The sequence below is a fragment of the Chanodichthys erythropterus genome, chromosome 12 (genome assembly GCF_024489055.1).
Source record: "Chanodichthys erythropterus isolate Z2021 chromosome 12, ASM2448905v1, whole genome shotgun sequence".
NCBI lineage: Eukaryota > Metazoa > Chordata > Actinopteri > Cypriniformes > Xenocyprididae > Chanodichthys > Chanodichthys erythropterus.
Genome location: NC_090232.1, coordinates 39,252,732 through 39,266,518, shown reverse-complemented (window position 1 = coordinate 39,266,518; position 13,787 = coordinate 39,252,732). Strand labels below are relative to the sequence as shown.

General features: G+C 37.9%; 1 protein-coding gene across 1 annotated transcript in view; it reads right to left on the bottom strand.

Moving 5' to 3' along the window:
• Window positions 1-13,787, bottom strand: part of cfap58 (cilia and flagella associated protein 58) — a 144,443-nt gene that overhangs the window by 19,501 nt on the left and 111,155 nt on the right. Inside the window, exons 16-17 of the mRNA XM_067404945.1 lie at window positions 9,970-10,089; window positions 3,858-3,991 (exon numbers count right to left, since the gene is read on the bottom strand). Of these exons, the coding sequence (XP_067261046.1) occupies window positions 3,858-3,991; window positions 9,970-10,089 (254 nt within the window). The remainder of the gene's footprint in view (window positions 1-3,857; window positions 3,992-9,969; window positions 10,090-13,787) is intronic.

Below are 13,787 nucleotides of genomic sequence, written 5' to 3'. Positions count from 1 at the left end.
CCTTCAGCTAAATGCCTTCATCATTCTGCTGGTGTGAGGAAAACAAGACCTTCTCCATTACTTATGAGCAACTTGTTTTACTTGGTGTGAAAACACTGATGTGGGATTTGTGCAGAATTAAGCCATTGGCCTGAGCTCACGAGATGTCAGAGGGAAAAAAGGAAATCAATATACTGCCCATCAGCAAGGCTTAAGTGCAATGTTTAAACGTGCAGCCAGGAGAATTCAAAAGAGAGGAGGAAGTGATATCTGCGGTTGGCCCAGACAAAAGGTTTAAAGCTGTATATATTACAAACAAGACAAAAGATATGACTTTAGAAAATGATTTTTGCAGCGTAGTCTACTTAGTAAATATTGTTAGAGACTTTTATGAGAAACAGATCGCAAGAAAATTATATTAACTATATGACACCTTGGTAAAACGGACATGGTAATTGCATTTCATTACCTTATATGAATGTTATATCTGATAAATATGCAAACAGTTTTCCTGGATAGCAGGAGACTTCTGCAATATGAGCCAAATCTCATGGAAAGTTTATGAAGCCAAAAAGGTATCAGATTTATTTTATTTCTAAAAACACAATCAAAGCTCACATAGATAATGTCTTCTGTTTAGATTTCCCAGACCTGCTGATTTCTATGTCAAATAATGCTGTCTTTTGAACTTATATCACTGTTTTTGAGCAGCAAATCAGCATATTAGAATGATTTCTGAAGGATCATGTGACACTGAAGATTGGAGTAAGGATGCTGAAAATTCAGCTTTGCATTAAAACATATTAAAACAAAAAAAAAAAAAACATTTTTTTTTATTGTAATCATATTTCACAATATTAAATTTTTACTGTATTTTGTATTTAGATTAAAAAACGTATTTAAAAAATATTAAAACATCTTTCCGACCCCAAACTTTTTTTCAATGGTAGTGTAGTTAGTTCTACTTCATTACTTTGATTAATAGATAGATCAAACACACTGAATAAATCTACTGTGAGGACTGATAGAACTTTTATCCGACAAAAGTAAATCATTAAACTCAGCTTATATATCTCAATTAGAAATCAAGTCATTCTCTGGGATACAGTTATGAAATTGTAGATCACCAGAGATGATGGATGCTATTTAATTTTCCTCTTATTAAGACACCAAGGCAAGCTAAGACTCCTACTGGTCCACCAACAAGTCGTTAAAACACAGTGCAACATTCTGCGATGAGACAAGAAGTAAGGCGGTTGTGCTTCTAAACCAGGTGGCAGATACTGGCCAAACAAATCCATGCAATCTGTATCCCTCATCATGGATGTGTCAATCTAAACAGAAAAATGTCAGCTCACTGATTCTTGAGATAAGGGACAAAATATGTTTAAGAAGTTAGTTTTTTATTATTTAATAATACATTATTTTTAAACTGATATATTTTTTATATATATAATTCACTTTGGAACTTAATTTGTCAACTCCATCAGACGCATTAAAAAGCATGATATTTTAATTTGATCCATCCAACAACAGTGTAAAGTCTTCAATTATGTAATAATGATGTTCAGTAATGGAGCTAAGTGAAAAAATAAAATAAAAAGGTCATTATGAACAATCCAGTTCCTAAATTCCTTAATTCTCTAACCTCGTTTTTAATATTAAACAAATATAACCAATGTTCTTAGGTAAATCACACATGATATCATGTAGTTCAGGTGATGTTTTAATATTTTAACACAATAAATTGAAAAAAGAATAAGACATTTCTTTCAAAATTAACAAACAACTTTACTTGACTGTTAAATGCTGATGGAGTTGACAAAAACTGACAGAGTTGACAAATACTGACGGTCCAGCTGGGGCCAAATATACAGTATATGTAAAAAGAACAATGAAACAACATTAGAAGAATTCCCCATATGCAAAAACATTATACAGACTTGAGGGAGTTGACAAAATTTAATATTTTTTTCACCTTAACCACGTGTTGTACAGTGGAGCAATTTTGTTTTCTTTCACAGATGTAACTGCCTTAATAAACTCAAAATGCCAAGATTTATCCCACAACTATTTACAGAAACTATTACACTGGGGTGACACTGTGAGATCCACAATGAGCTGGAAAAATTAAGTGCTCCTCAGAGTTAAAGAGACCAACCCATTGCCTGATTTATTCAGAATTATAAAAAATCCTGACGGAGTTGAGACAAAGTGAGGACACAACTTTGTTAGGCTTTTTTTTTTTTTTTTTTTTTTTTAAGGAAAATATAATTCAAGACTTAGTTTTTGTATTGTTTGATATACAGATGACTTTCAAATTAAATGTATATTTTTTTATTTGTTGCATTTTTAAACATGTTTAACAATTTTACTTTGTGACCTCATGCTGAGGACAGGTTAAATTACATATATTTTCCAAGTTTTTAAATAATAATAACTAAATTATTTAAAAATAAAAGCAATGACTGTCCTGAGTATCCAGATTTCCTTTAGATGTAACTTTTTAAGTATTTTTATTTTGATGAATTTATTTATTTTTCAAAATAAAGAGGGCTTCTGTGTGTAGGACGTTTTGTCCCTTATCTCAAGAATTTGTTAGATGCATCTCATTTTGTAGGCTACACATGTCATAGAGACTGCCTCATTTTCAGTAAAGTAACCATTACATTCCAAAGTCATCAGGAAATTGCAACAATTTACACTTCACAAGGACCATAATTTTATTATAGTTACATACATGCTTGATGACATATGTGGCCAACAAATGCAACGCAGCCTTCAAAATGAGACGCAGCTATCATGTCCTCTGTTATTTTTTTTGGTAACAAATTTCTCTTTTTTATGCAATTATGAAATTTTTGCTCATGTCTAAGCCAGAAATTGCATTTATTAATGAAATGTGCAGAACTAATTTATGTTTAAATCAAAGTTCAATTCAATGGTCCATTTACATAAAAATGGCTTTACATGCATAATTCTCTATTCGTGTTTCACAAATAAGGCCCTCTGTGTGTGTGTTCTGAAAGGATGTGTGTATGCAGGAACTGAAAAAGTTCTGGATGTGACTGAGTAGTTGCGATAAGTGTGTATTTTGGTAACCGTAGTGTGTAGCAGATTGCATACATACAAATCAATGTTCTCTCAAGTAAGTGCTTTAGAAAATAAGACTCCCCAGGTTAAGCAACAGACATGCTTCCAAAATAACACATGATTAGTCATAATTTCATTAGATCGAAGGCCAATAGCAGTGGAACTTGGCAGGGTCCTACTAATCAGCGTTTTTCTCAGAGTAAAACAGACCGGCTTTGCATCACTCTATAATTTTGGGTGTCACGATTTGCTCCCAAGAACACAGAGACAAAATGAGAGAAATCTTTCCAATTCACTGGCTCATTGATTTCTCTGCAGCTCCAAATGCCTTTTTCCTTTTTCGCCGTTATTTGAGGTATCATTTTCATCCGTGTCAGAGGCTGCCGTTCATGTCTGCTTGTTGGCAATACTGAAGGTCATTTTCTGTCAGGACCATGAAATATACGGATACACAGACACTACGCACATACAAACACTATGAGCGCTTCCTGCTGGTCTGACTTATACCATGAATATAGTGTTACATTTTATGCTGATCTGGGATTAACGTCTTCCACCTGAATCAACATGCACACACACTCAAATACCGACATTATGGCTATTTTTGAATGCTTAGTTTAGCCAAATATGAAAATTCTGTCATTATTTACTCATCCTCACTAACAGTGCCTAAAGCTTTAAAAAGTTAAGTTGTTACACAAAAGAAAGTCATACAGGTTTAGAAGAACATGAGGGTAAGTAAATGACAGGATTGTAATTTTTGGGTTAACTCATTTCTTTCTCACCTGTACTCCTGGTCTTTCCGTTTCTGTGCGAGGTATTTTTTCTTGACTTCCTGGAGTTCATGTGCCAGACGTTCGATTTCATATTTATAGTCTTCTGACTGGGACTCGTGCATGTTGAGCTCAGCTGTTAGGGCCTGAGGAAGAAATAAAAAAGGTTAGAGATGAACTTAAAATGTACTGTACAATAAAACAAATTTTGTTAGTGCAATCAAAAATCTGATTGGACAAGCTATGTTTGAAACCCACGTCACGAGGCGTTAAATGTCGGCAATGATCACGAGCGATATTCGTCCCGGTGTGCATAAGCCTTAATGCTAAAATGTATGTTTTTAATGTCACCTTCTCCCTTTAAATACTTTGTTCAGAGCAGTTTCATGTCTAACTGGTCGAGGTTGATATGGAATTAAGAAAGTAATTAGTAGTAAGTAATGCAATACATTTTAGAGAGAGTAATTAGTACAGCAATCTAATTGCACCTTTGAAAAAGTAATTAGTAGTAGGTAATTACATTTTTAGAGTAACTTACCCAAAACTGAACAACACCCCATAACCTTGATAAAACACTAAAAATAGCTTATAGCGTTTATATCCACTGCTTTGCTGCACACCATCTAAATACTGCAAAGCATCTAAGAGCCCATTCGTCAATTACTTTAAAATGTTTCCCAAAGCCGCGCTCACCCTTCAGTAGGCACCTCTTTTGCTATAAATGTGTCCTAGTTGTACAGTTGTGATCTATCACTGAGGATGTGTTCGGCTTAACACGCGGTTCACCTCATCTCTCCCTCCGAGCAAGGAATGGAGTGATTTCCTCTGCGGCATCTCATTGATCTCCGTCAATCTTTGCCCATATCAGTCAAGCTCTAATTGTCATTCATCCAATGTGCTTGAAACCACCCACATAGTGCAGGTGACCCAACAGCCCAGAGCTCAGTAATCAAAGGAACAGCGAGAAGAGAGATGCTAAAGAGAAGGAGGAAGATGGACAGAAAGTGAGAGAGGAAAGAGAGCGAGAGAGCGTAATAAATGAAGAAATCCCGTATGTGCTGTGCTGCAGAACTGGTTTTGGATTGAACAATTTGGAAAGAATTTGCCATTCATAAAGTTCAAAGTTTTTTGCTTTAAATGTTTTCCATCCACAATATCGAATCAAAATAATTTGATAAACAAAAAACTTCAATAAATTAATTCCAGGTCTGTCTCGTATTAGCTTTCAGTTTTGTTTTCACTGTAAAATATCTGGCCCTATCATACACCCGGCGCAACGTGTTTTTTGCTAGTTTCAGCCCGACGCAGTTATCATTTTCACGTCCTGTGCCATATTTTTTAAATAGCAAATGCATTTGTGTGGCCATAGGCATGCTGGTCTGAAAACGAGGTGTGTTCAGGCACACTGTCGGCGCATTGCTATTTTCAGGTAACTAAAATAGACTGCGGCATCGACCAACTAAAGTCAATGGCGCACGAGCAGATCTGTTTCCTCGCTAGAGAATCGTTCAGTTTTTCTGCTTGCAAATTCCACCGTGTAAATAGCGAATCTACCATGGCGCAAACGCAACTGGCTTTTAAAGGGAATGTTAGATGAAACTGATCTGGTTTATTTCACGTTATGCCCAAAACACATCCATTACTCATTGACAACCCTTTTAGACCATTTTTCCTGTCGTTAAACTAGCAAAAGTGGATTCGGACATGGCCTAAGTGCACTTGCACCATGCGCTTTAGACCATGCGCTTAGATTGTAAAATAGGGCCCCGTGATTTTAACGGTTAAAAAACTGTAAAAATGCTACAGTAAAACAACTGTTAACTGGTTAACAAAAATTTTCCGTTCTATATATGGTGAATTACTGTAATAGATCTAATCATACATTTAATGTAATTTTACAGTAAAATACTGTTAAATTTACAGTTTGGGGAAGTGAAAAACAATGTCATTGTATAATTTACAGTAAAAAAATGTAAATTGTCATTCCCAGAATTACCTGTGTTACACTTAAGGTTTGATGTATTTTCATTTAAATAACTTTTTCTTCTTGGTTTTTCTTAGTTTTTTCTCATCAGTTATGTTCGTTAGGGATTTTTGTTACATCTAATGTTGTCAAATTAATGTTTACTGCATTTAATGTTATGTGTGTTACCATGATGGTGTTTAGTATTTGTGTGAATGACACTGTGCACCTTCTATACACCGATCAGGCATAACATTATGACCACCTTTCTAATATTGTGCTGTTCCCCCTTTTGCTGTCCTGACCTGTCGGGGCATTGACTCCACTAGACACCTGAAGGTGTGCAGTGGTATCTGGCACCAAGATGTTAGCAGGAGATCCTTTAAGTCCTGCGAGTTGCAAGATGGGGCCTCCATGGATCGGACTTGTTTGTTCAGCACATCCCACAGATGCTCGATTGCATTGAGATCTGGGGAATTTGAAGGCCAAGTCAACACCTCAAACTTGTTGTTGTGCTCCTCAAACTATTCCTGAATCATTTTTGCTTTGCTTGGCAGGATGCATTATCTTGCTGAAAGAGGCCACAGCCACCAGGGAATACCGTTTCCATGAAAGGGTGTACATGGTCTGCAACAATGCTTAGGTATATGGTATATACAGTGGGTACAGAAAGTATTCAGACCCCCTTACATTTTTCACTCTTTGTTATATTGCAGCCATTTGCTAAAATCATTTAAGTTCTTTTTTTTTTTTCTCATTAATGTACACACAGCACCCCATATTGATGGGAAAAAAAAACAGAATTGTTGACATTTTTGCAGATTTATTAAAAAAGAAAAACTGAAATATCACATGGCCCTAAGTATTCAGACCCTTTGCTGTGACACTCATATTTAACTCAGGTGCTGTCCATTTCTTCTGATCATCCTTGAGATGGTTCTTCACCTTCATTTGAGCCCAGCTGTGTTTGATAATACTGATTGGACATGATTAAGAAAGCCACACACCTGTCTATATAAGACCTTACAGCTCACAGTGCATGTCAGAGCAAATGAGAATCATGAGGTCAAAGGAACTGCCTGAAGAGCTCAGAGATAGAATTGTGGCAAGGCACAGATCTTGCCAAGGTTACAAAAAAAATTCTGCTGCACTTAAGGTTCCTAAGAGCACAGTGGCCTCCATAATCCTTAAATGGAAGACGTTTGGGACGACCAGAATCCTTCCAAGAGCTGGCCGTCCGGCCAAATTGAGCTATCGGGTGAGAAGAGCCTTGGTGAGAGAGGTAAAGAAGAACCCAAAGATCACTGTGGCTGAACTCCAGAGATGCAGTCGGGAGATGGGAGAAAGTTGTAGAAAGTCAACCATTACTGCAGCCCTCCACCAGTCGGGGCTTTATGGCAGAGTGGCCCGACGGAAGCCTCTCCTCAGTGCAAGACACATGAAAGCCCGCATGGAGTTTGCTAAAAAACACCTGAAGGACTCCAAGATGATGAGAAATAAGATTCTCTGGTCTGATGAGACCAAGATAGAACTTTTTGGCCTTAATTCTAAGCGGTATGTGTGGAGAAAACCAGGCACTGCTCATCACCTGTCCAATACAGTCCCAACAGTGAAGCATGGTGGTGGCAGCCCTGACTTAAGCCCAATCGAGCATCTCTGGAGAGACCTAAAAATGGCTGTCCACCAATGTTTACCCTCCAACCTGACAGAACTGGAGAGGATCTGCAAGGAGGAATGGCAGAGGATCCCCAAATACAGCTGTGAAAAACAACATGACATCTTTCCCAAAAAGACTCATGGCTGTATTAGATCAAAAGGGTGCTTCTACTAAATACTGAGCAAAGGGTCTGAATACTTAGGACCATGTGATATTTCAAGTTTTCTTTTTTAATAAATCTGCAAAAATGTCAACAATTCTGTGTTTTTCTGTCAATATGGGGAGCTGTGTGTACATTAATGAGGAAAAAAAATGAACTTAAATGATTTTAGCAAATGGCTGCAATATAACAAAGAGTGAAAAATTTAAGGGGGTCTGAATTCTTTCCGTACCCACTGTATACGTCTTGCCTTCTTCCCATTGTGCATCCTCGCACCATGTGTCCCAGATAAGCGACGCACACGCACCTGGCCATCTGACAACTTTAGAACCAGCATTAACTTCTTGAGCAATTTGAGCTACAGTAGCTCTTCTGTTGGATCGAACCACATGGGCCAGCCTTCACTCCCCGCATACATCAGTGAGCCTTGGCCACCCATGACCCTGTCGCAGATTCACCACTGTTCCTTTCTTGGACCACTTTTGATAGATACTGACCACTGCAGACTGGGGACATCCCACAAGAGCAGCAGTTTTGGAGATGCTCTGACCCAGTCTTCTGCTTATAACACCTCAACTTTGAGGCAAAAATTATCACTTGCTGCCTAATATATCCCACCACTAACAGGTCAGATGCCAGTAGATAATAGATAATCAGTGTTATTCACTTCACCTGTCAGTGGTCATAATGTTATGCCTGATCGGTGTATATTGGTATGCACCTTCTCAGCTGCCTGTGATGAGCTTTGATTCATCATGTGACTCTCTCATCACCACCTGTTTTTGGTGGTTGTCACCAAGGTACAAAACAGATATTAGTACTTCATTAGGTTGGTAAATTAACAATTTGTCAGTTAATGAAATTTTACTGTAAATTTAATTTAAATCTGTAAAACCTAACATGTTGCTAACCTAACATGTTGCTACCATTTTTTTTTTGCAGTAAATTTCTAGCAACCACAGTTGCCAGTTGTTTACTGTAAATTTAACGATTTATTATTATTTTTTTTTTACAATGTTGTTTTTTTCTGCAACAGCTGAAACAGGTTTGATGGAAATTCAGATTCGGGTGGTGAACTGGGCCAAAATTTGCATTGTTTAACCAACTTTCAAGCAAAAACTGCACTTCTGGCACATAACACTTTTAAATTAACAAAATACTTCATCAGCTGTGAGGTTTTCATAAAGCGTATAATAATATTCTGCCTCACATGGGTATTTTATAAAGACAAAACTCTGAAAACATTTTCCAAACAAGCATGGAGAGTCAAAAGACCGGTGTTAATTAATGTTAATTTCATAAAGGGGGGCTGGAGCGGGAGGACATGCTTCAATCAAAACAAAGAATGAGATGATTTTTCTGTTTGGCTCATTAGTAGGGCTTCTGTTCTAATGTTAATTACGCCTAGCTTTGTTTATTTAAAGCTTTGCCAGTGATGCCTGCAGTGCGTAACTCATTTTAAGCTTGGCAATAAATTATCAGAAAGTTAAACCCCCCTATGCCTACCTTCGGGCCTTTATTTTTAAGTTCAAGGGCGCCAGAGAGTTTTATACTCCGCACTGCAGATATTCTAATAGATCAGCTCCGAATTTCTGCCGAGCTAGGGAGTTTTGAGTCTTTAACGTCTGTTACATCCATTTTTTAAAAGAATGGCGAATGTAACAGAGCACCCTCTATTGTCTCAATTGCAGAGGATGGTTTGCCTCATTTTCAGATCCTGGGTTAGTTTCCTGGATCCTAATGTTAGCCATTACATGGCAAAAACCTGATCAAAACGCAGCTTAAAGATCAACGTATATCAAGGCCATATGGATATTATAAGGTCACCTAAGTCTCAGAAGAGGCTCATAACTTTTTAACTGCTTTCATCTCTGCTTCCTGCCTTTTTAATAGGACAGTACGAGGCAGCTTAAACCGAACTGACTCATTAAAAATGACATTAGTGGTCGCTGTCTCCAGATGGACCTGAACTCTTAATTAAGTGGTGAAGTAACTAATTATTCATTTTGTGTGATGGTGAGAGGGAGAGGGGGAATAAGGAGATGAGGAGGATGGGAGAGGAGGGAGAGGAGGGAGAGGAGGAATGATTTATTTGAGAAAAACCCTTTAGTGAGTGGGAAGGGGGATCCAGATAAAAGAGGGGGAAAAAAAACCTAAATAAATTAATTTAATTAGAAAATGAACTTAATTTAATTTAAATAATAGCATTAAATTAAATTATAATTTGGTAAAATTACTTTTTATTATTATTATTATCATTATTAAACACTTTTATTATGTTACTTTATCTCAGAGTAGAAGAAAGAACAGAAGAGACAAGAAAAGATCATATTTCTTAGAGGACCTTCAGTTGTTTGGTCTTCTCCCGGAGAGTTCGCTGATAAACCTGCAGTTTTTCTGCTGCCTCCGGACCGGGCTGCCGAGCAAGGATGTGTTTCAGCTCAACATAAAGTTTCTCTTTTTCCTGCAACCACAAAATACACACACACACCATATAGTTTAACACTAAGTAAAACAAATCAAATTAATTTTAAAGTGCCCCTATTATATATAATATAGATGTCCATGAATATAAAAGGTCTTCAAAGTTTCAAATATCAAAGTTATTGTCTCCCAAAAGAAAGAACCGATTCTGAACTCTCTGCAACGAGTCCTCAGTAATTCCAGCCTTAAGGTCATTGCACACTGAGTCCGAAATTCGCATGCGAAACTTTCGCACGTTAAAAAATAAATTCGACCTCACGTTATGTCAATCGCATTTGCACACTGCCTCCGAAACTTTCGTCCGTCAAAAAAATATTCGGATCAGGTTCGATTTTCTGCGTTTTTCGCATCCGTGGCACGCATTTTGAGAGACGTTTTGACAATTCAGAGCCACCGTACGCGAATGCAAAAATCCAGAATGCCATCTGACAAGTTGATCCACGTCGTCTACAGCACAAAACAGCAGCACTGAATGACTAACAACGTGAGGAATACAAAGAGACCGAATATAAAGACAGATTGTGCCAGTAGTAAAGCATCAAACAGAGCCACTGACATTCTGAAGTAAACTTTGAAACGCTCGGATAATCCCGCAGCTCCTTGATGAGGTGAATTCTCCTTTCTTTCTATGCAATCTCGGGATTGAATAGACCCAATATTTTCTCTTTCTTTTTCTCTAGGAGACAACTAATCGTGCTCACTGCTTGAAGACTTCATTTTGTATTGTTTTGCCATTTGTTTTGCGATTTTTTCGCAACGCATTCATTATTACGCATCGGACTCAGTGTGCAAGGTCTCGGTGCGTGACAAATTTTTAGGATTGCGAATACGAAAAAACGCATGCGAAAATTTCGGACTCAGTGTGCAAAGGCCTTTACTTCCTGCTCAAACCTATGTAGGTTTGTAACATATTTGCATAATGCCAGTCCATGGTCTTCATTGGCTGCCTGCGAACAATGTCTACTTTGACCCTCAAACACTGTAGTTGTAGATGAGGCATGGAAGTGTTTGGTTTGTGAGGTTGACATGTCGAGAAGACGCCGTTCTCTGCTCTGTAAAATCAAATCCACATTGCATGCATTTCCAATGGACGAGGACTCGGACTTGAACTGATCCGATCAAACCGAAGCCATCATTACTGTTCATATCACTGTGTATACAAGCGCTGAGGAAGATCCAGAGATGAGAATCAGATATGGTAATGGCCGTTTTGTTTTCGACATGCACTGTAAGCGGTAGACCAATAATAACAGACTGGGGCATCTGACCAATCAGAACAGAGTAGACTCTAAGAAATGAGGAGTTTAGAGAGACCGAATACTTAATCTAACAGTTTCAGATGCTGCAGGTGTTTTTGACCTTGGATGCAAGTAAATCTATTGTAGGAGACCTCCAAAACAAAATTAGGAACCATTAGGGGCTTTCGCACCAAAGAGTTAAAGGAAGTTACTGGCCACTAGGATAGTTTCCCGAGAACTAATTTCTCCCCCAGGCCATGTTCCTGGTTGTATTCGCACCGGGAAAAGGAACTGTGAAGTGGCCGACAGCGGCATACGCTAAAAATCAGTGGATGGAGAATGACGTGATCGGAGCTGTGTTTGTTGTGTGTCATGGGTTTTGTGATAATGAAGATGGAATGTAAACTCATAATTTTCTGAAAGAACAAAAAGTGGGGCTAAGAGATGAAATCTCCTATGAAAACTTTTAGTATTACATGTCATCGGGGTGGAGAAAAGAACACAACCCTGCAGACAACAGGTAAATGCCATTATTCACTGTTTTCCATGTTCGTGAAGTAAATATGTTTACACGGCTTTTTTAAAAATGTCGGGTGCCGGTGTTTGACCAATCATCGTACACTCACGTCACTGATAGTTCCTATAGTACTGGTTTAGACCCTACTCTGAAGTATGAGCTAATTTAGTCCCCCAAAAGGAGTTCCTAGAACTGAAATTGTTCCTAGTTCCTGTGGTGCGAACGCGGCAAAATCCGGGTTCTTCAGCCAGTAGTTCTAGGAACTATGAAAAGGTTCCTGTGGTGCAAAAGCCCCTGTAAATATAGCAAAATAGGGGCACTTTAAATGTGAATTAGTATTTAACATTTTCACAAATGTTATTTTATTTTTTATGCATATTCCAGTGCTGTTCTTCTAAATATTCTAAATATATTAAATGAATTTGAGGTCCATAATTATAATGAAACATATCCACTAAAACATTGTGATTGTTCCTTGATATTAAAAGTCTGTCACTAAATAGAAGCATTTTTTCCCCTTGAAAAGACTTTAAAAAATATTTGATAGTTCATTGTGAGTTCAGAGCATTATGGAGAGATCTCTTGTTTATTGTTAGTCATACGATCAAAAGCAATGAAAATATTTTTCAGTGTCACATCTCAGGAAAAAGATTCAGCCGGATTCAGGGGACTGACAGCTAATTCGTTTTGTAAGCTAGTGCTAATTAACCAAGTGTGTGGAGGAAAAAAGGATGTATAACTAAGACTCCATCGCAGCACTGACCAAGTAATGACACACACACACACACACACACATACAGATCATCAATGTTGCTAATTAGAGAGGGAATACAGACAAGTTTTAACTCATCAATGCCAATAAATGCAGCCTGTCTGGTGTCTAAAATGATCACTAATATAGAGGCTCTGAATTTTCCATGGAATATAAATGATGTGCCACAGGGGAAATCATGAATTCAGGGGGTTTAGGGCGCCGGAAAGAAGATCACTCATGATCAAAAAGACCAGCATTCAAAATGAAGACACACTCATGACCTCAACAACCACAACACACTTCTTTGTCTCAAAAATGTTACTCAGATGGACACACACACACACACACACACACACACACACTATAGATTTATTGCAGAGCCGAAAGCTTAACACATTATTCCCCTGGAAGCTTCCAGCATTTTTCTCAAGATATTTTCTGTCCTTTTCCTTTTTGCCGTTTCTTCACAGCCACGGTGGCCGTCTCTTCATAATTTCATCAATAGCGAAGTGAGCGTGTGTGATAGAGAGCGAGTCAGCGAATGAATGATTTATGACTGAGAGGCGTCTGGACTTTAATACACTGACTTATATAGGATCACAACAAGGCCGGGATCAAACCCAGGCTCAGACTCCACCTTTCACCAACTCTCTGTCTCGCGCAAACATCTGAACTCATGGCGCTTTATCAAAGAATATATCACTTCAGCATCCGAAAACATTTTCATGGCCCTACGTGGGCTGAGCTTTGAAAATGCTAACGCAGTTACATGTGTGCTCGACGGAAATCCAACAACCTGTCTGTTTATTTCAGTCTCTCTCTCTCTTTCATTCTGCCTGTCTTACTATATTTATCATAAATATAACACCAGGAATGACAAACATTTTGAGGCTTTATTTCTCAGAGGAAATGTTTTACAGCTCTGAGGATGGTCTTTCACAGTGCCTCTTGCATACAGATCTTTAATGGATTGTTTCAGGTTCAATAGAAGTTAAGCTCTTTTGAATTACCTTTCTCTGACTCTTGATCACAGACCTTCCTATCTGGGCAAATCTGAGCACAGTTTGTGACATTGTTAAGATCTCTTTTCAAGCTCTATAAAATACAAATGTTCAATTATTAGTCTGTCTGCTTCTTGGGAGAAAATAACTGGATTTCATTTACATAAT